At 43.5% G+C, this 23,420-nt stretch overlaps 1 protein-coding gene and 1 pseudogene across 1 annotated transcript; one reads left to right on the forward strand and one right to left on the reverse strand.

Annotated features, from left to right (window-relative positions):
• Positions 1 to 7,804: 7,804 nt before the first annotated feature.
• On the forward strand, positions 7,805 to 11,596 carry LOC109773742 (WUSCHEL-related homeobox 8). The gene is made up of 3 exons (XM_020332450.4): positions 7,805 to 8,642; positions 10,571 to 11,101; positions 11,278 to 11,596. Exons 1-3 carry the CDS (start codon positions 8,441 to 8,443, stop codon positions 11,331 to 11,333), a joined length of 789 nt encoding a protein of 262 aa, XP_020188039.1. The 5' UTR covers positions 7,805 to 8,440; the 3' UTR covers positions 11,334 to 11,596.
• A 111-nt stretch (positions 11,597 to 11,707) lies between these two features.
• LOC109773741 (probable LRR receptor-like serine/threonine-protein kinase At1g06840) lies at positions 11,708 to 22,927 on the reverse strand (annotated as a pseudogene).
• Between the last annotated feature and the right edge of the window lie 493 nt (positions 22,928 to 23,420).

A 23,420-nucleotide genomic window follows, 5' to 3' on the forward strand; every position in this document is an offset into this window, starting at 1 on the left:
TAGTCCGGGCATGTATGTTTGGGTTGAAACAGACAGAAATAGCAGCCCACTGCGACGACCTAGACGGACGTGTGTCCCTTTTTTTATCGTGACCAAATTTGGGCAGGGTTGCATCTGTGCGGACAAGAAGTGGACGCGCACGAATCGCTCTTGCCTGCCCGTCAATCACATATACACGATTTCCCTCCTCCCCTCCACGCCCGACACCCCCTGTTGTCGCCGCCATCGCCGTTGCCGCCCATTTTTCGGACACTCCGTTGGTGCCCAGGTCTGCCGCCCGCATCCACACACTCCCCCCACTCGTCGGCCGCTATGGAGTTCTTGCCGGTGTTTGTGGCATCTTCTCGCCGCCGATGGTGCTAGAGTAACCACGACCACCGGTGCCGCTCATTGCCTACAATCCGTCCCGCCTCACGCTCCTACGCCGCTCTCGTCTCCGCTTCGACATGCCTGCTGCTGTACGGGGCTACTGGTGCTCTTCACTGGACGCATCTCGCCGACGACCGCAAGGTGTTCGACGCTTTGCCCGCAATGTACAATGGATAGTGGGGATGAATATTTTTTTCACATCTTCATTTGTTCACGATTCGTCGTCAGACAATGAGAAGCTTGTGGTTGCGACATTGGTCGTCAATGACCACATTGTTAGGCAGTGGCCGAGGTTCAGGGGACCAATCTCGGGCCATGCTCCAACGTTGAATCACAACAGAGAGAGCGGCCATTGCCTACTCTTCACCAATTACTTCCAGTGCACGTCCCCGCTCTTCAAACCCCGTCTTTCTCGTCGTCGATTTCAGCTGGCGAGACATGTGTTCAATCGTATTCGGAAGGGAGTGGTAGGATATGATAATAATTTTGAGTGCAAGGAGGATGCCCTTGGAAAGATTGGCTTCCCCTCTAAAAAATGCACACCTTCTATCCCTATGCTTGCATACAGAATTCCTGGTGATCTTGTGGATGAGTACGTCCACATGTCTCACATCAACGTATAGGTTCTGCAAGGCCGTGATGGTAATGTTTGGCCCTGAGTACCTGCGAGAGCGAAATGCCGCAGATACAGCCTGGTTGTTGGTGATCAATGCAGATATAGGCTTTCCAAGAATGCTTGATAGTATAGATTATATGCACCGGAAGTGGAAGAACTTTCCATTTGCTTGCCAGGGGTAGTATACGGGGCATGTGAAAGCTTGCACTGCCATACTTGAAGCAGTGACTTCACAAAATCTTGGGATCTGGCTCTCTTTTTTTTGGCATGATTGGCCCTCACAATGACATCAACGTGCTCCAGTGTTCTCCAGTGTTCGCAAGGCTTACAGAAGGCCACTCCTCTAAGGTCAACTTTGAGATCAATGGCCACAACTACAACAAGAGATACTACCTAGCTGATGGTATCTATCCTCATCGGACAAACTCTTGTGAATGCAATATCCAATCCGATAGGAAAGAAGAGGTAGAGATTTGCTCAAACACAAGAGAGTGCTAGGAAGGATGTGAGCGTGCTTTTGGTGTGCTTAAGTCTCGTTGGGCTATCGTTCGACACCCTGGTAGAACATGGAGTACCAAAAAGTTTGTGGGAGGTGATGATTGCTTGTGTGATCATGCACGACATGATCGTGGAGGATGAGTGTGGCGACAACATCTATGACTAAGGGTTCGAATTTTAGGGTAAAAATGTTGTGCCCGAGCATCAAGAACTGGCAACATTTGACTAGTTCATCCATTTTCATCATGAAATACGTGATTGGCAAACTCACATTCAACTTCAAGATGATTGTGTTTAAGTACATGTTGACTCACCTTGACAACCAGTAGATATATCGGTTCAACTTCTTTCGATGTATTTGTGACAATTTCAATTTGGTTGTAAATTTTATGACTCTTATTTGGTTGTGAACTATTTATTGTTTGTGGTAATATGTGATTTTTATTTGGTTGTAAATATGCGCCGTTTCTTTTAGTTTAAAGATATATGCATGAAAGAATGAGTCGGTCGGACGGACGATTCATCAGTTGGGCACACGGCCAGCCAGACAACACCCCTTTGGCCGATCCAAACAAATAGAATCCGGACAAAACGGACCTCAATTTGAGGCCGTGCTTTGGAAAGTTGGCCTCAGACTGGTAACTAAAAATGGTAAAATCATTTTTGTAAAGAAAATGGGTGCACCGCGTACGTGGCCATGCGCGCTACGGCGGTGCACGCACGCGGCTATATATTCTCCGCCGGCGTTGACGAACACAGCGACGGAATATGTTGCGTTTTAACTCGACGCGGAAATGCGCAGCCCATTCGGCCTAACGCCTAACGGGCGCTACACTATAAGAAAAATGGGTACCAGTAAATATACGAACACGTATGTATAAATAATGGAGGCGAGCGAGACAAGCAACAGTGGCCGGCGAGTGGAGTGGAGTCGTCTTGGTCGTCAGCTTTTTTCGTTCGTCCCCCACCCCACACATCTACATGCCCACGCCAGCCATCATCATTCCTCCTTCCCCTCCCTTCACGCACTCCTCTCCACGCTTCCCTTCTACTCCTCCCTCCCTCCCTCCCCTATCCATCGCATCGCAGATCAGCACCTGCACACACTCTCCACCCCATCATCCACTAGATCGGGATCGCGCCTCGGCGCGAGGGTGTCGGTCCCATCATTTTGGTCAAGCAGATAATGGTAAATTATTAGGAATCCCGGTGTAGCATATGCATTACTACAGGATAACATAGGCATATTTAGTAGATCAGATAACTAACACTGGAACTACAGCATAATTTGTTCATAATTTACAATAACTATGGAGTAATAAATCCATCCGAAGGTGTCTCATCACGGTGATCACACATAATTTACAATAAAGATAAGGTATTGATCCAAAATGCCTCTGCAGAGGCATCACGCCTATATACGATAATATTACTTGAGAAACAAAAAGAACTTCATCTTCATATGCGGTTGAAATATCAGTCGCATCCACCACAGTTCAAGCTCACATGAACACTATTGTTGTCCTCATGATAAAGCAGAAGGATTTAGCCTGAGTAAGTGCAGCATGGCATAAAGTTCAGCACAAAAGCAGTCTGATCAATAGTAACAGAGCATATATTCCAGTGCTAAAGAGTTTCAAAAGCAGACATAGTGACAATGAGGTTAATATTGAGTAGGCAAACCACATACAGGGCTAACCCAAGATTGCCTAAGTAGGCTATTTTCCATACAAAGCAACAAAAGTTTGAGATAGCATCTAGTAGTTTTAATGCAACATAATATTAAGAGGTAGGCATTACTAAAGATGGCAGGCCCTCGAATAGAAGTTCACTCAAACAACATACTCAGAAGTAGGCACGTGAGAGGCCTGTGAGATTAACAATAGAGATAGTATGATATTTTCAGGACAATCACCAATTCACAATAACAATCTGCAGAAGTAAAGGATCATGAAAAATGGAATCACGCTTACCCCGCAACATTTAATCGAGGTAGATTATACAACAGGGTGTGATGTGAAGCTCACGTCTGTAAGAGCATCTCTAGCAGACCCCGCATCCCGCCGGCCTGCAAAACGCGTTTGCAGTTCCAAAAAAAGGCTCTGCGGGCTGGCGCGGACGGCCGCAGATGTAGACCCTGCATAACGAACCCGTAAAAAAGAATATTCGCATATATTCTTTCCCGTGTCTTCTTCTTCCTCTCGCCCGTGTTCATAGCCAGCTCCCGTCGTCCATGGTAGTCGCCGAATCGATCCAGGAGCCAACTCCTTCGTTGCCGGATGGATCCGGGAGCTAGCTAGCTAGCTTGTTCGTGGCTGGATGGATCGAGGACCTTGCTAGCTAGCTAGCTAGCTCGTTCGTGGCCGGATGGATCAGGAGCTTGCTAGCTAGCTCGTTCGTGGCCGCGTAGCTGCTCGAGTCTCCAGCCACTGCTCCAGCGATCTACTCTGCAAGCCGACGCCGCAGCAGCGGTAAACGGCGAGTTTCTGGCGAGATTCTGGCGAGTTCCGTAGTGGCAGATCACCGGATCCCGTGTGCACACGGCGGAATTTCCTTGTGCGTAGTGTTGACCGGTTTGCAGTCCCCCTTATATTTTGCCTCCAAATCTACAGAATAAAGGGTCATGGGGATGGATTTTCAGGGGCCTGCAAAATTTTTACGGGTTTGACCGCTTTTGCGGGGTCTATTCGGGACATTTTTTGACACCACGAAACTAAAAACGCAGTTTTTTAAGGGTTTGACCGCTTTTGCGGGGTCTGCTAGAGATGCTCTAAGAAAGTTACAACCAACAGATACAGGGCAGTGTATGATCGGAATAAGAAGCATAAACAACACATGCATTTTGGAGAGGGTATTGAAGATAAATCAAATCTATCTGGTTCCTAACCATTTATGTGGGGTTACATGATGTATTCAACAGCCATGACAATAGTGCGGGTAATTTAAGGATACATAATTATACAGAGAATTTAAGGATAAAGATTTACTTGTCTGCTGAGTGGGTTCAGAGCGACGAACATGAATGATGTTAAGGAGGTCAACAGCCACACTGCCAGATCACTGCAGTTCCGTCACTCGACACCATAACCGACGGTGGTGTCCTCTACTGGTTTGATTCAAACTATCAATGGTATGCCTCCTCCTTCCCTGCATAAAGATCTGGGAATAAATTCATCTACAGAGTCAAAAATAGATGATGGATTAACGCGTATTCAGAACTTGGAACCAAGGAAATTTTTCTACAACCGTGGAGTAAGCAGGACAATGGCTGCAAGTAAAATAGAAATATATAAAAAATTGGAAGTGGCATTAACCTTGTGGGACAAAACTCACGCTTGAGCAATAGGAGCATACGAAGGTGAGCTAAAAAAATAACAATCATTCAACAGTAGCCAGGAGGACCAAGGACTAACTAATGGACGAAGAGAATTATGTAGCCGAACTTTACTACAAATAGGTAGCTAGATAAGCTGTTATAAAAAACGACCATAATTAGTAGCTGAAGGATTGTTTCTTGATTCCCTTAGTCCTGGCAGACATGTGCACCAATTGCCACCTAAATTGGGAGCATGATAATATTTTGGCGATGAATAAATTACGTGATGCCTTTCACTACTAATAAAGTAGTTCTGGTGAGGAATGATTAAAATAAATGAAGTGCAGATGATAGCTTGAGTGTAGAACACTTTAGAATAGACAATTTCATTCCAGTGGCAATATGATATGATCAGCTGCATAATTTTGAGGTTTATATGCTTTGACTTACCATGGTTTCCATGCCTTCTGTCACAGCTTCCAAAAGCTTGTAAAGTAGTCACGATCATCTCAATCATCATGGAGAACCTTGATGTTAGAGTAGAAATTACAATGAGACTACCATAGCTACCTCCCAGATATTTTGATTAGGCCAAGCTTTCCATTAGACGACGAGCAGCTTGAACCATCTGTCAACCAAGTTAATTTAATGATGCTTCCATTGTTCTAAATGGAGTGCGCCTATTGACTGCATTCAGGACTGCGTTCACTCTTCCTTCAAAAAAAAAATATGCGAGGAGATTCAGGTAACCTTGCATATCGGATACAAAATATATAGCATTTATATCATTGAATCATATATCAGTCACAAAAAAGATCTATTCATTGGTATAATTATTGGATCTATCTAATTAAAAAAGGCAACAAGCAACATAAAAATTCATTAGAAATAGATGGTATTGCATATAGAAATCCACTCAAAAGGAAAAAGAATTGAACATACAAGATTAGGTACAGGCAAGGAAAGAGTTTCATTACTAAGAGATCATGCATAACCAATCTGTGTCATCACAGATGTAGCCTACTCCAAATCCTTTAATTCCAAGTAGAAACTGTAACCTGCTCCAAAGGCTACTGCTCTGTGCTCTGTTTTATTTACTGTGTGCTATGGAAAACAAACAAAACAAAGACTCATAGGCCCGGAACACACAATATTTTTTCGATAAAGTTAACACTTAATAGACACCAGTTAATTACCAAATTTATCATCATTTCTGGTGAACAATAATAAACAGCGGACTCATATATGGTTTTGGTATGTAAGTAATTATCTCCATAAGAGCTTCACACGCATGCAGACAGCAGTGTAGTAATTCTCTATCTCCATAAGAGCTAGCTTTAGTTGCAGTATCAATGATTAGTTTGATACACATGATATTTAGGATCAGACCAGAAAGCGAATGGAAGAACATCATGTATTTTTAGAGAAAATCAATTGCTCAACCACATCAATTAGAGAAAGCGAATGGAACAACATCATGTATTTTTTAGAGAAAATCAATTGCTCATGTATAGGTGCACATCAGCAGGAAAACTGGAAGGACAAAAAAAGGAAGGAAGAATTAACTTTTCCACGGCGGCAACCGAGCAAACGGTGGACGACAGACGGCGGATGCGAGGCGTGCGGTCAGAACTGGAACCAACTGCAACACGACCATGAAATCATCCCGGCCAGGAGGAACGGCCGTGAGAAGGAGGATGGATGGAAGGGACCACGTTCCTGGCCTGGCCTTCTTGGTCGGCTGCATATAAATGGACAAAATTTATTTGAGCAAACAAAGCAAAATCCTGATATACGTCATGCAAGTTAGTAAGTTACACACTCCAGTCTACAAATCACTGATATACATGCCATTCACAATTTCATTCTTCGAGTTTGCTTGCCTGCTAATTGCATTGGGACAGATTTTTAGAAGAAGCTAATCTCAATTAATCTAACCTCACCATGTAGAGAACCAATTTGGACGTGGTTCCTTCAGCTTGGTCAGAACATGGCCACACTATACATCCATTGGCTCCAGTGTTTGCTACGCTCACAAATCTGGACATTGCACCAGAGAGCAGAGGGGAGTGGCGAGCTGTACCTGAGCGGGGACGGCTCGCCGAGGAACTCGGGCTCCTTGTCGCCGGTGGCCACGTTCCTGGCCTTCTTAGTCGCCGGCGCCGCATGCCCCTCCTCCTCCTCCTGCTCCCAGGAGGCGGCCATCTCCTCGTCCTCCCCGAGCGCCGGCTCCTCGTCAGCGAGAGGGGTGGAGAAGGAGACGATCCGACGGTGACAGGGCAGGGAGGCGGTCTAGGGTTTGGAAGGAGAGAGAGAGGTGAGGCGGGAGGAAGAGGAGAGGGGCGGCGCGAGGTCGTGGATGGGTACCCGAGCGAGCGACGGCGGCGGCGGGGCAGGGAGGCGGGCGCGGGAGGGAGAGAGAGCAGCGGCGGCGGCGGCGGGGCAGGGAGGCGGGCACGGGAGGGGGAGAGAGAGGCGGGGCGGGACGAAGAGAGGAGAGCGGGCTGGAGGGGAGGGGAACGACCCGATGTTCGGGCTCCACGGTCTCACCCCTGCCTGCGCTATCAGATCTTTTCTCAACCAGGTGAAATGACTAAAATGCCCTCGGCGGGACATGGAAATTACAGGCGGTGGCACGCTGGAGGGCATACTATTCATTGTAGCAGTGTCACCTCTTCATCCGACGGCTACGGCCATCCGAGGGCGAGATCCGACGGCCGAGAAAGCATCAAGTAAATGATCCGACGGCCGAAAGTCGCTAAACTCTGAGAACGTCCATGTTCTCCCTAGATACTTATATCAGGATGGTACCTCATTTGAAATAGTAGAAACCGTCTTTTCTCTCCCCACCTACAACAATACATCTTGCCTTGACCAAGCAAGAACAGGCAGAGCAAATTAAGCTGAAGAAACACCGGTAGAAGTTAAAAATCTCTCGGCCGTGCATGGCATGGCCATGGCATCCTTCAAGTCAGCACTGCGGGGAGGCGAGTGAGTGCTGAGCCAGAGCCAGCACTACTCCTTCCAACTTCCCAGACAAAAATAGCCAAGGAGAGAGAGAGAGAAAGAGAGAGAGCGCCAGAGTACTACACCCTGCTTGGTTTCTCTGTCCAGCTTTTCCCAATCCAAAGCTGCAAGCCTTGGCACGGGCTGTCGGCTTTTTCTTCTGCCGCTTCTTCTTCTTCTTTGGCTCCTCTGTCGCAGATACCTCTTCTTCCTTCTCCATTCCCTCGCACTTCTTCTTGCCCCACGCCCCGCCCCCCGAGCTCCACCTGCGCCGGCCCCAGCACCTCCGGCCCGTCCCCGAGCTCCACCCGCGCCTCCCCTGCCCTGCCCAAAGGTTCACCTCCGGCAGCACACTTCGTTCCCAAAAATCACGGTTCGAGCCCTCTACGTACGTACGTACATACCCCACACGGCCGGAGGAAAACTGGAAAGGCGCCGTATCCATCTTGCTCTTTCCTTTCGCGAGTCTCCACTGCCCCGCCGCAGCAGGGATTCGGGATCGGCCGAGCGGATTTCCTTCCGTTTCCACGGCACCAGGATCCCATCCTTTTCTTTCTTTCCAAAAATCCCGTCCTTCCTGCCTCTTTTCTCCTAGACCAGAGCCAGCCTGTGTGCCTCCTGTGAGCGGGCTGACCATGGAGTGGGACAAGGCCGCCGCGGCGGCGGCGGCGGGCGGCGAGCCGGCGGAGGAGAGGGGCGAGGCGCTGGGGTACGTCAAGGTGATGACGGACGAGCAGATGGAGGTGCTCCGGAAGCAGATCTCCATCTACGCCACCATCTGCGAGCAGCTCGTCGAGATGCACCGCGCCCTCACCGCGCACCAGGACTCCATTGCAGGTACCTACTGCACGCACATGCTTGACGCCTCCGTCTACTCTTTCTTTCTGCGTAAATAAAGCCAGTAAAAGTCTCTCCCTCCCCCTCTCTTTCTCCTTTTCTTTCTTTTTTCAAGGCCGCAGCCTTGTTTCTTTCTGAGTAAAATTCAGATGTTGTGGGCTTTGTCGGATCTGTAGAAGTACGATACTTTGTTATGGGCTGATGGAATGAGTAGTATGATTAGGATCTGTTTATCCATTTCACCAATTTCTTGGTGAGAATGCTGCTTTTAGTTTTTTGTCACTTCATGCATGAGCAAGCCCCAACACATTGCTACTGCTCTTCTTGTTAATGCTCATATCATTGTTCAGTCAGTTGTTTTTAACTGGTGATGGCAGTACCATTTCACTTTGCTCATGCTAGCAGATGCTTATTTGTGTTGTCGCTACGCAGCATCCTTTGAGATTATTTTGTTGCTGTTATTATAGATTGGTTGATGACTGTGACGCTAATGCAAGGGACCGACCGGTAGTAAGATGTGGTTCATGGTGTGTCATTTTCTATCATTGATTATGCAGGGTACTGTTAATGTGTCTTCTTTGCTTAGCATACTCATCACTCCTGAAGATAGCAATGGACATCCTCTTGATTAGCGTAACAAGACATTTTAGAGATTGTGTTATTAGGCCATTGAAAGCACTCCCTTACTTACCTAAATTATATAACTTGCAAGCAACACTCCATTTGGTGGCGCAGACCAACAAGAGCAAAAGCTCAACTACGAAAACCCCTACTATAAATACATAATTGAAAGAAAGAAGAATGAAAAGGGCAAAGAACACAACTGCCAACTAAGACTAGCCGTCGAGAGGGCAGGGCTCTTAGCTCCTTTGCCCCTCTTACAACTACAGCACTGCATTGTATATTTTATTTTTTAAATACAGTGCAAAATTAATTCTGTTTTCTGAGGTCTTACTAACTGGCTTTGCCAGCTTTTTCTTGCGTAAATAACTGAAGAATTTACCGCACAGCTTGTTGTGAAACCATACTCCCTGTATTTGTTATTTCCATGCTCCCTCTGAAAGTAAGCTGAATACTATAGAAAATAGTACAAGAAAGTGCCAGATCATCAATTTGATGACTTGTTATGAAGTTAACAACAGGCTGGGCTCACACCACGCATTGGAAGAATTTATTTGCTCTAGGTTATATTCATGGCTATGGCCTTGTTGTTTATGTCACCCTGTACAAAACTGTATGATCAATCACCATGGGGCGTGGGCAATATGCGTTAAAGTTTTATTAGTGACACTGTGGGGAACATTATATTAAGATTCAGAGACGACCTTAAACGCTGCAAAATAAATGAAATGGGGACACAAGATGGTCATGTGGGACCATTTATGATTTGTGCCATGTTCCCATGTGCTCCACCATTTGTGTTCCGTAATCTTCTGCCATTCTGCAGAATGTAAGGTTGACATGCAGGAATCTCATAGCATGTTACTTATTATCTTTCTACTGGGTCCAACACTAATTCTTATTCTGCCATTCCAATAATTTTATCACTCACATACGATTTGCACACTTGTCCATATCGCAGTGAAACATTAGTTGATACTTTACTCTCAAGTCAACTAACTAGATTCCTTCAAAACTTAGCATGTTTTTTTTTCAGTTGGCAACTTCTGTGAACTTCTTGACAGCCTTGCAATGTTTTTTTAACCATCCTAGGATATGTTTTTATTATAATTCATCAAGTACCGCTGAAAGATTGTGCTTTTATTGTACACTCCGGAAACAGACCTATGACAATAGTTATTTTAGGTAGAATCCTAAAACACAGTTTGCTCAGTTTCTGCACATTCTCAGTTTTTCTCTTGGTCTGTTCTACTGTAGCAGTTTTTTTTTTTGGGTGTGTGGTCAAGTGGCATTTCAAATTTTTTCAGGTATGAGGCTTGGTAATCTGTACTGTGATCCTCTAATGGTTCACGGAGGCCACAAGATCACAGCGAGGCAGCGGTGGACACCGACCCAGATGCAGCTGCAGATCCTTGAGAGCATTTTTGACCAAGGAAATGGAACACCAAGCAAGCAAAAGATAAAGGATATCACAGCAGAGCTCTCGCAGCACGGCCAGATTTCAGAGACCAATGTCTACAACTGGTTCCAGAACAGACGTGCACGCTCGAAGCGGAAGCAGGCAGCTTCTTCTCTACCAAGTAACACCGAATCGGAGGCTGAGGGAGATGAGGATTCACCGACCGACAAGAAGCCTAGATCAGACGGGTCGCAGCAGCAGGGCATGGCTGCGAGGGCTCACAATCCCGAGAGGATCTCGGAGATGCACCGTCACTTTGACGCGGCAGAGCGTGAGCAGGTCCGCGGTCCAATGTATGGGTCCAGCAATGACAATGGCCTGAGACCGTCGGGCGGTCTGGGCCAGATGTCCTTCTACGAGAACGTCATGTCGAATCCAAGTATGTTCAGCAAACACCATTTCTTCAGTAGACAGTGTAATACACCATTTCTCCAGTAGGCAGTATAAAACACCATTTCTCCAGTAGACAGTATATAAAACACCATGTCTTCAGTAGACAGTATAGCTCTATGGAAGCCTACTGAATCTGATATGATGTTGGTTGGTTTTTTGCAGGAATTGACCAGTTCTTCCAGTACCGGACGGGCGAAAGCTTCGACATGTCTGGGTGACACGGCATGTTGTTTGGCTGACAGGAATTGGGGTCTGAGAAGCTTTCCTTAGTGTAAAAAGCAGCATGCGTTGGTTATCAGGGTATTGTCGACATCCTCCTGAGAGTAGTTTAGCTCGAGTGGAATTGGTTTGATTTTCTCGTGGAAATAGTTTGAGAAGCTGATATATACAGTATTTGCCCTTAGCCTATAAATTAACTTCAAGTGTTGGTATGCAGACTCTGGGTTCGCAGTTTTACAAGGTAAGCTGTTTTGGGTGTTCATTTTTGTCAGCCTCAATGTTACAGTGTAAATGTAACTATCAGAGCAAGCGGTTATGTTCGCCAGGCCTCCGAAAAATCAACAGAGTTTCCAGCCAATATAATCATTTGCACTCCCAACAGTATCTACCAAACACACCTCCTATAATAGTCAAACCTGTGATCTTGAAACACACACATGATCAACAACAACACACCCATTCATGTACAGAAGAAGAAATCGCCCGGCAGGAACTGTCCTCCACACCCATTTACAATGCGAAGAACATCGGCGCGGCGGCGCTAACGGGGAGTCACCGCCATCCTGGAAGGGACGCCGCTGTCCATAAGGCTGCTGCCGGAGGCGTGGGACGAGTCGAAATGCTCTCCGGTGGTCGTTATGAAGGAGTTGGATGTAGATTGAGTCAGTGTGGCCAAGGAGCCCGTCTCCATGGAGGTCACAGACAGGAGGTCTTCTCCTTCAGGCAGAGCTCTGCGGATGTCGTCGAGCTCCCTGGCGATGTCGGCCATGTAAGGCCTCGCGTCGGTGTCGCCCTGGCAGCACTTCAGGGCCAGCGAGAGGAATCTCGTGGCGAGTTCCGGAGGGCACCAGGACATCCGGCTGTCGATGATCCTGGAAATGGCTCCGGATTGGTAGGCTGCCTTTACCTACATCAAGGATCAGGTTAGATATGTCACTGACAAAATTCTACTTCGTAGGTAAAGAAATATAAGAGCGTTTAGATCACTAAAGTAGTGTTCTAAAGATCCTGTATTTCTTGATGGATGGAGTGCTGAATTACTACTAACACTCTTACTGAACGGTCAGAAAAGCGTCAAAAGCTAAAAATTGGTACTATGTGTACCCTGCTTGTCATCTGCAAACAGTTAATTGAACTGTACATTTGGATACGGATCAGGGTGGGAACCTCTTTACCTCTCTAACGATGTTTTTACCGAACTGGATTGGCTTCATTCCGGTCAATAGTTCAAGAAGCACAACACCAAGGCTATAAACATCACTTTTTTCTGTCAACTTATTTGTTAGGAAGTATTCTGGATCAAGATAGCCCTGCCAAGAGAAAACACGATGGATATGATGAGTAGCACAATACAGGTTGAATAAGTAGTAGGCTCAGCTGTTTCCCATTGTGTTGCATGGAACATCAGTAATTAGATCATAGTGGGTGCAGATCTTGCTACATTGCTAGGTGTAATAAGACTTACCGGAGTGCCCTTAACAACAGTGGAGATATGTTCTGGCAATGTTCCTTCAACATCCGGGATCGGAGCAAGCTTTGAAAGACCAAAGTCAGCCACCTTCGCTGCGAACTTGGAGTCCAATAAAATGTTGGTCGTCTTAACGTCACGGTGAAATATAGGAGGATCTGCCTCGGTGTGTAGATAGAGGATTCCCTTTGCAGCGCCCAACGCAACATTCAACCTCTGAGAAAAGTTCAGAGGTCTTTTACAAGTTTCTGCAAAAAGTGTTCAATCAGATTAGGTACTTGACATCCAACACAAGTTCAAGAATGATGCACTTCGAGGAATAAAAGACGGCAGGAAATGAGATGTCATGTAGTCTAAATTCTTACAGGAACCGAAACAGAGGAATACTCCAAAATTGTCATTTGGATACCACACAGTAAAACACATAGGAATTCTAGACACAAGATGGAGAAAACATGAGGTAAGACCTCGTCTTTGTTTTCCTAATAAATCCTATGCATTGCCCCATTCCATAGGAATTTTGGTGAGCTATTCCTTTGTTCCAAACGGCACCGTAGAATTTTTTCCTATAGGCATTTAACCCTCCAATTTTCCTTTATTCCAAACGGGGTCATTGTGTCGATAAAAAAGAGAGCACATAATACACCAACAAACATCACTTATAAACACGCTAAAAATACATTTTAGGAGATTGTCTGGGATCATGGCCAACCATGATGTAATAAACATGGTTATACGAGATGAAAAGAAACTAGGAAAACTTGAACATGCAATTTTCCTCTTACTCACCAGAAAGATGATCACGTAGAGTGCCATTTGGCATGAATTCATACACCAGCATCTGCAAAACATAATTATCTATGAGCAACAATTACTGCAGTCTGCAGATACTCTTCCATATATTATAAGTTCAGCAAACCTGAGGTAACTGAAAAACCCTAATCATAAGCATATTTAGTACAACATTACCAATATATTTTTCCAAATACTATATTTTATTCTATGTAATGATTCGAAAATTGAGACACACCTGTTCAACTTCTTCATCACAATAGCCAATAAGAGATACCAAATTACGATGATGCAATCTTGACAGCAATTCTATTTCTGTGACAAATTCATTTGAACCTTGCAGAGAATCTTCATGTGCTCGTTTGATTGCAACGGTTGCTCCATCAGCTAGATTTCCTTTATAGACTTTTCCATAACCTCCCACACCGATTTCAGCTGAATCATCAAAATTATTTGTTGCTGTAGCCATTTCTTCCAACGTGAAGGATCTTACACCATCAACCTTGACAGAAAGCCTCGACAGTACTGCAAAATTACCTACTTCTTAAGTTGTTGTAGATTGAATTTAATGTCTACTGTAATTTTAAAGTTTACTTGCCATAGAGTTGAAACATATCAAATGTTGTCTCTTTAGAACTCAAATCTAGCCGCCGCCGCCGCCGCAAACTCCCTCCTCCCCTCCCTCGGCCGCCGCCGGAAGACGCCGCCGGGCTAGGCCCGGGGGCCGACGGCGGTGGCGGGGGATCTCCTCTCTCGCGCGTCTCCGGGGTGGGGAGGACCCCAAGGCGTGTGGTGGCGCGACCGATCTGGGATCTGCGGCGCGGCGGATGGCGGCAGGCGGCGGGAGGCCGGCCCGTCCTCGGACGGCGACGGCTTGGCGCGGCGGAGGCCAGGGCTGCGGGCGCTGCGGATGGCCCTTCGGGCGGCGGCGGCGGGTGCGGTCGACGACGGCCGGCTTGGCTGCGGCGGCGTGCATGCTGCCTTCAGATCGGCGACGGCGGCCTGGAGGGCCTGGTGGTCTCGTCGGCGGCACCTCCGATCAGATCTGTTCTGACCAGTGCAGCCGGCGGTGGTGGTCATCTCTTCTGTCAAAGGTGGTCGGCCTGAGGCTGGGTGTTCGGATCTCGGGATCCGTCATCTGGCACCAGCTGCGAGTCGGGGAGACGTAGTTACCGGTGAAAACCGAGCCGACGGCGGGCGATGGCGGCGTTCCACGTCGTTACCTTGATGAAGGCATCATCATGTGACTACCATCGACCCACTCGTATTGCTCCGGGGGAAACCCTAGGATCTAGTGTTCCAGACCGGACGATGGCGGCACTGCGGTGTCGTTTCTCTCTTGGGAGCGTCGTTTTGTGGAGCAGCGCTGGAAGTCAGAGGCAGGAGGTGGAGCGGCTTTGTCTTGCACGGAGCTTCGGTGGAGATGTCAAGTCATGCCTGACCGACAGGTGCTACGCTTGGTCATGCCTGGTCGGCAGGTGCTACGCACGACAGATCCTCCAAGGGCTTCAAGCCGTGTCGGCTGGTGGTACGTGGCAGCATGGCGCTGAGGTGTATCAGTGGCGACCGCGACGTGTACAGCTGTTTGCGCGCAGGGAGGAGGTGCCGTTGGGTGCCGTGGTGGCGTCGATGATAGCTGGACCGAGCAAGGTTGATGCATCAATACGGTTCTAAAGATGGAGCGGTGGCAGTTGGCAGCGGCGGCCTCTGAGAGCACGCCAGACCAGTGTGTGCCCCAGACCCGGCAAGTGGCTAGGTTGGGGACTCAGGTCTTAGATGTCAGGCTTGGCTGCGATGTCTGTTTGGTATTAGGCCCAGGCTATCTGCGCCCCTTCATCAACTGGATAGGTGTAGCGACAGTTTGTTGCTTAGACGGCGGCTTTAGTCTTACTGTTGTATGACTTTGTAAGGTCTTGTGCGAATAATTAATAAAGTGGCCGTATGCATCGCCCAGATGCAGAGGCCGGGGGTCATCCTCCTTTTTTTTTTAAAAGAACTCAGATCTAGCGTATTTGGATGAGGCTGATATAATAAATTCACAGTTTAAATCTAGTTTCCAGTATTACAGAGATTGTGATTGAGTAGCTTCCGACTAAAATGATGATGCTTTGATATGTTGCTAGTTACTCCCTCCATTCTAAAATACTTGTCGTGGTTTTAGTTCAAGGCAGCAAGGCATTTCTAATTTGCCAGACAGCAAGGATTTTATGTGTAGCACATGAAAAACTATGCTTGTTAAACAAATATAGTGACTTACTTGAAGGCCTCGAAACTATTCGACGTTTTGAGCGTCTTCTCATCATAAAAAATGTTGCAACCACAGAAACTGCAATAGCACCAATAATTGTTCCTACTAAAATCCCAGCTAGTGTGCCCTTTTTTAAACCTGATGACCCTGCATCTGGGAATCCTGCAACAAACAAAAATTAAAAATAGCGGCAAAACAGTAAACAAGTGTATCATAAAGCCGGATGGAGTATTAAAGTTTCAGTATGAAACATGCAGTAGTGAATTTTAAGAAAAATATATGTTCTGATTCCTCATTAAGTTAGTATGCCCTTTGGAAAGATCTTGACAATTTTTCGTTTCTGTTGTTGGTTCCTCCCATCTCTTAGGAGAGTTTGGGTTGCTATGAACCCTGGAAACATATATTAGGGTATGGATCCTAAATTCCCCAATCCCCCTTACCTTCCTGAGCTCTTGTGAAGGACCCCCTCTTTTGAGAAATTCTAGGGATATGAACAAGGGTAGGCCAACTTACAATTTTCATGTTACGAAATTACCTTAAAAATCACAATAAAAAATCATGGCATACATGATGGAAGAAGGCAAAGAAACAACCAAGATATATTATGTTGTGTGCAATAATTTATCAATTTTTAACATAATAACACTAAAAAACCGTATGAACTATATAGCACATATTCCGTATGCTAGGAGAATCAAATTAAGAATTCATGGGTTTCTGATTCTACTAGCATATAAAACAGCCACAGAAGCTCTGCTGATATTTTGTCACATGTCTTGGCAAAATAAATATACACAAGGATCATACATTTCAACTATTTGTTTAATATGATGGAATTATTAATGGCATCCTTTGGTGCAAAGTAAATTCTACATACCATCTTCATAGGAACCAAGCGTGAAATTGAGAAGCTCGTAAGGACCGAAAATGTCTAACAGAGTAATCTCCCATCCAGCAAGTAACTGCCTGAGCCGCACAACTTCCGACATAGTGAATAAATTAGTGTTATTTGGGAATAACTTCAAATGCATATTCAGCCTTGGACCAGCCTCCCATGTGTACCGCTCAATGTATAGCTGGTAAATACTCAGGTTCAGTACAGAGGTTGAGTCCATCTCAAAGGCTTTTTTGTAGGACCGGAAGTCTGAGATCCCTGGACTCTTCAGCCGAAATCCAACTCCAAGAGGCGCAGCACAAATGCATGGTATAGGGGATAATGGATTGTATTCATAATTTTTATCCGTCGGGCAAGAAGCACAGTCTATACTAACTTGTGGTCCCTGTCCAGATGGTGCTTCGCTTACAGATTTCGGTTGACAAAGTCCCGCCGCTCGAGCTGGATTGTCACATACGGGGTTTCCAGAAAGCCTGCAGAATAAATGATGGCAACTATTATTTGTCATATCAGAAAGAGAAATTATTTGATTTATAAAGCTCCTGTGATCAATATTGTATTTTTCCATATTATTGGATATTTTGTATGCACTAGTAGTAGCAATGAAATTCCCACATTCCCAGCAAACTATACAGCTGTTTGTGCAGGAAGTGCAAACTGACAAGGAGATTTTCCATGGCAAAGAACATACAGTACAATGACAGCTTTTGGCGGCTCAAATGCTGCTGGAATTGTGTCAAGGGAGTTGCTTTCAAAGTTCCTGCATTATAAACAAACATTACACATGCATATAACAAACATATTGCTGATGGAACAGCACCGTCGAGACTGTTCCTTCAAACAACCTGTAAAATGGCATCTTCATATATCTCTAACAAAATAAGTAGCAAACTAGTGTTGGCCGACATACTTGTACTTGTAAAGTAAGTATGTTCAGATAATGTGCAAAAGTTTTGCTCATCTTTTCATTAAGCAGAAAAACAAGCTAATTTACAAGAAAATGTCAAAAGGTTTTGATCACAAGGTGAGGAAAAACCTCCACAAACCTAGAGAACATAGACACACTAGTAACAGTTTTCCGAACCTATTTTTTCAGTCGCTAATTGCTTTGCAGAAAGAACATGGTAGTAATATATAGTTCAATAGGGAAAGCATTCATCTTCAATGGCATGACAGGTTAGCTAGCACTACATGAAAGTACAGTTATTATGGATTGGAGCAGTGCTTTAAGTTCAACTTTACTTACAAGAACTGAAGATTAGGCAGCCCGGAGAAGTTTGCCGGAATAGTTCCATTCAGAAAGTTATGCGATAAATCACTATCAGAAACTAGAAGTTAGTCTGGTTATTGTAAAAAGTATAAAAGGTTCTAAAGAGCAACATACATCGTGGTAATATTTGAAGCGAGTCTATCAACTGGTATAGATCCTGTCAGTTGGTTCCAGCTAAGATCCCTGAAAGTGCATGCCAAAATTAGCAAAGAGATGCAGAATAATCTCATGAATATCTTTTTTTCTCGAACACACACCTAAGTGCGCGTCTTTGTATATGAGAAGAAGGTGCCAAGATGACGCGAAAGTACAACAACAATAAAAGAAAAATAAAGCCAAAGAAAGAAAGAGAAAAGAAGGCGAACTATATAGCTTCCCTAGAGGACTATGACTATCATAAACTGAATGGACGATGATCTTCTTAGTGAAAGATAATTCGTAGAAAACTATTCTGGACAAAGCTATGAACTGCTAAACAAAGGATAATCTCTGATAGTAGGATGCCAAAAATACCCTCCGTCCGGAATTACTTGACGCTGAAATGGATATCATACCTATTTCCAGACAGAGGTAGTAAGAATGAAAAGAAAGTGCAGCATTTATTTTGATCTGGACTTACAAGTAGCCAAGTTCAGGTATGCCAGTCAGATCGGGAATAACTCCTTGCAAACTGCAATTCCTAAGACTCCTGGTGACATGAAAAAGGATTACGAACTTGAACATATATCTTGATTTCAATTTAAGTATGATAAAAAATACTGAAGATTTACTATTTGTATGAACTAAATCTCAACAAACCCCCAAAAAAATCCTTTCGTCCAAAACCCTCTCGAGAGAAACAAAATAGCCTATGTAACTTGATATTCAGAATTATAGAGGTTTCTAGATATGTGGACTCAGTGCGTCCTGATCTGGCTGCTATATGAGAGGGTCTTTCAGGGGAAGAACCACGATATGCAGGCAGTGGCTTCACACAGGCGGAGTGCATTCCACCACCTGTTGCCTGTCTTTTATTCCCTTTGCAGGCCTTGGCATCTGTTTGCCATAGCATTGCACAACTCTTGTAACTAAAACAACTTCTTAACTAAATGATGCTAAAAAAAATTAGCATGTCTACAAGTCAGAAAAAACTGACAAAAAAAACCACAACAGACAACTACCATGCTTCAGATTTTTAAATCTAAATTATCCGCATCAAGAAATGAAAACTACAAATCCTGCTACGAATAGTAGATACGCGGCAGAATATTTAGTTCAGCACTATCCAGTATCCTCAGCATGATTTCTCTCTTTGTTTGACCATGTGTAAATAACCTTTGGAGTTGAATTTTGTGAGAGGTAGATACAAGTTGTGTCAATGTTGACTTGTCAACTTCTCTTTCGGAGTTTTTCAAGACTTTCAGAGGTGCTAATTTCTCTCTTTGTTTGACCATGTGTAAAACAGAGGGAAGGATGATAAGGAGGAAGGTGTTGTACTCACAGCTTTAAAAGTGTCGGTATGTTGTTGTATGTAGCAGGGATGGAGCTTCCACTGAAGTTATTATTATCAGCCTGACTAGAAGTAGAAAGATACAAATATAAGAAATGCACGTTGTTATCTGACAGCATTATAAAATTAATCTTAAATGAGAGAAACAATCTGAGTGGAAAATATTTGTTATTGTTTAGTAACACAAGAAAGGAAAAACCAAATTAGATTTAAGTGACATTTAATACACCAGTAAAGGTATATATCATAGAGTATACTCCTGAAAATGTAGCATTACTAAATCTTCTCAGACGAGCAAAACTAAAATAATCATCACGTTACCAGCATCAGATATGTATATTCTTTGAAAGAAACCAGAACGCATTCTGAAATATAGTAATTTCCTATTTCAAATAAGAGTCTCATTGGGTATATAAATTATGCTTACATGATTTTTAAACTACGCGTCTCCGCTAATTTTGGAGGAAGAGGTCCAGACAAATTATTGGCATCCACAAGCCTGCACAGATAATATTATGAGACAATTTTACACACAACCGATACTGCATAATGCATAACCGGGGAAAAAAACTCAGAACTCAAAATAAAAGCAGGGTCCACTTACAGATGAAGGAGCTCAGGCAATCTGGACAACTCAGATGGAATTTGCCCACTTAATGAATTATTGTTCATGTGACTAAAGGTAAAAGGAGAGTCAATATTAAAAATATGCTTAAATAAGAGGCAATGTACGAATGCAAGTGAGAAGGTTATGATCCTGAAACTTACAGATGCTTTATGCTTGTTAAATTAGCAAACGACTTAGGTATGGGTCCAGATATTTGATTTTGGTCGATTTGCAATCTGTTTAAGTTCTTGAGATAGCCAATCTCATCTGGTAGGGAACCAGATAGTTGATTACCATTCAAAGCTCTGCAGAAAATGAAGACTATTATGAATGTTTACTTGTATCTAGAGATATTGTACTATCTTCCATGTAGAGTTGAAGGAAAATACTAGATAGTGACACATTTATGTCTGGACAAAAGGGAATGTAGAAGGGTACGAGGAAAAATCCACACCAAATATTGCCATAAGATGAAAAGCATGTTCAAAGATGTGCTAAACTAATTAAGATGAGGTAAAAATCAGATATATACAAAACTGGCTAGGAAGTTATGTACATATATATTTTTGAGAAAATATGCATTTGAAAGTTTTGTACATCCAAAGCCATGTTGTTTACGCCCATTTACTTCAGATTTTTTATAAACAACAGAAAATAGAATTGAACCATTGTGCTGTCTAACATTAAAAAGATGAGGCAAAAGACAAATGCCAACCCCAAATGCTGAATCAGATACATCGGCTTTAATTTGTTTTGGAGAACAAAACGGAGAAAAGGATGATATAAATATTCTGCCATTTTCAACAGTGGCCTACAAGACAAACAGTACCAGGGGTTCATGTCCACACTCGCAAATGAGTATGAAAGTTAGCTTAGATAAGAGAACTTACATAAGATTGAGTGTTGTGATATTGCCTATCTCTTTCGGGATGTTACCAGTTAAATTGTTCCACATAAAATTCCTTCCAAAATAGAGAAATATAGCATTTAGCTCACATACGTTTGGTACCTAATGGCACAATGGAGAACAACGATAGAAACAGTTCAAATGGAACAATCTGGTTATGTCATTTCCATAAATATATTTTGTCAGACAATCTGGGCCTTGCTGAAAATCCACTTTACATCTAAAACATGAAGTGGTTCCCTTTAACAAGAAAACATGAAGTGCAATATTGAAACAAAAACACTTTTTAAAGGTAATATTGAAGAACCACTTGAAAGCACTGAATTTACTCCCTCTGTTCACAAATATAAGGTGTTTTGAATATTTCAATATGAACTATATACGGGCTGAAATGAGTGAACAAACACACTAAAATGTGTCTATATACATTCGATTCAGAAAAAAGTTAGAACATCTCGCATTTATGAACGAAGGGAGTGGTTAGCAATTTTAACTGATAATAGAATTATACTACACTTACAAGCTTCTCAGCTGAGACAGGAGACCAATCTCCGGTGCCAAAGTTCCAGAAAGATTCATCTTAAACAACTCCCTACGTGGGGCAAAAAGTATGCATTATTAAGCGAAACAGGACATGGTAATTGGTATCCGATCAACATATTATGCATTATACAGAAATGGTAGTTAAATGAATAACAAGCAGATTTGAAGACACAAAATAGAGTAAGCAACAAAAGCATCAGCCAATGGCCATTATTTTGACAAGGGAATGCAAACATGGTCTGAAACGGTAAGCAAGAGGAGTACACTACAGTACAGATAATGCTAAAAACAATGTTAAATAGGGGTGTGGGGGGATTTAATGACTTTATAAGGTTTCAGTAATAACGTTTGACTGTTATAGCCTTTGGTCAAACAAAATATGGGAGAAACTTATATGAAATCTATGGATATGTCCTTAAAAGAAAATTGGAGATGTGGAAGATCTCTAGCTATTTCAGTTATAATTTAACTTGGTAGCTCCTTTTAGGCTTTTATGGCTGTTGCCATTATCTGTGAGCAGAAGTTTGTTGCGACTTGCAATATTAATTGCTTCAGCAAAGGGTTCACTGTTACACAGGAAAAAAAACATCGAACCATTAACATGAATGAGAAAAAGGAAAATTTGATTTAAATAAGGATGGTGTGTTAATCATACAACTCTGTTACAAGAAGATATGTATCACTGGGTATCTTGTGGCAGATGACTCCTGTCCAGTTTGATGTGCATGGATCTCCTCTATTCCATTTCTTAAGGTTGTTTATAGGATCAATTAACCTGGCTTTGATAGCATTCAGAGCATTTGCTGCATGTAAGAGAGACAATTTCAATCTTCAGAGGGATAATATTAATATATTATCTCTGTAAAAACCACCATCTAGTTATGCTTATATCCACTAGGTTACTAACTAATAGGATATCGTGCGTGTTAATGCGAGACTACTTTCTCCCTCCGATGATTACACAAAGAATGCGAGACTACTTTGATTAGTCCATGAGTATTAACTGATTACTTGTGGAATATACATCACATCTTGAGAAAATTGAGAAAACCGATTACTTGTGGAACTCTTGAAGATGTCCAGACATACAAACAAATAAATCTAAAAAAATCTGCACAAGCAGAGCGTGCAATAAGAAAATGGGATCTAATACAATAAGGTAGCGTGCAATAAGCCGATCATGAACAATCAGGAGCCAAAGGGTAGCTTCCAACTAACAACTAGAGGTTACCTTCAATAGGGTGAGTGCTTTGTCCCCTTACGACCGTCACCTGGAAAATGCACAGAACAAGCAGGATTGATGCATACGGGGACCCTCCAGATCTGGCCATGTCTGTACAAGAGAACTGGCAGCAACTTGGTACCGGTGTCAATTGCTAAGAATCTGAGATCACAAACAGGCATAAAAACAAATGCTTAGGACCATTCAATAGATTGATGCCTCCAAAGTGGAGGTGCTTATTCCCGCCATCAAGGTTTTTATTCCGAGAAAACGCAAAGCTTACGTCTCGATGCATTGATGGAAAGGAAGATGTATAACTGTATAGAGGAAATTGCACAAATACACAACTTTTGGGGCTGAGTAACACAAAACCACAAGCAGGACTAATCGGTAACAAATAAAAACAAATGAACTAGTTTTATATTACAAAAACTGTCCAAGTTTTGAATGGTTGGGCTAAATTGGCTGAAAATTCCCCAGATTGATCATTTAAGATGTTTCGAATTACTGTAAAAAATTAGTTTTTTTTAAGCTTTGAATTTTGAAGAAAAGTTGACCCATTCTTACAAAAGCTGTCCAAATTTTAGAATGGATGGGCTAAATTGGCTGAAAATTTCCCAGATTGATTATTTAAGGTTGAACCCA

This window comes from Aegilops tauschii, chromosome 3 (assembly GCF_002575655.3).
Source record: "Aegilops tauschii subsp. strangulata cultivar AL8/78 chromosome 3, Aet v6.0, whole genome shotgun sequence".
In the NCBI taxonomy this organism is placed as follows: Eukaryota; Viridiplantae; Streptophyta; class Magnoliopsida; order Poales; family Poaceae; genus Aegilops; species Aegilops tauschii.

Coding starts and splice junctions, on each gene's coding strand:
- LOC109773742 (XM_020332450.4), top strand. CDS start 8,441: ATGGAGTGGGACAAGGCCGCCGCGGCGGCGGCGGCGGGCGGCGAGCCG. Junction 8,643..10,570: donor GCACCAGGACTCCATTGCAG/GTACCTACTGCA, acceptor AAATTTTTTCAG/GTATGAGGCTTGGTAATCTG. Junction 11,102..11,277: donor GAACGTCATGTCGAATCCAA/GTATGTTCAGCA, acceptor GGTTTTTTGCAG/GAATTGACCAGTTCTTCCAG.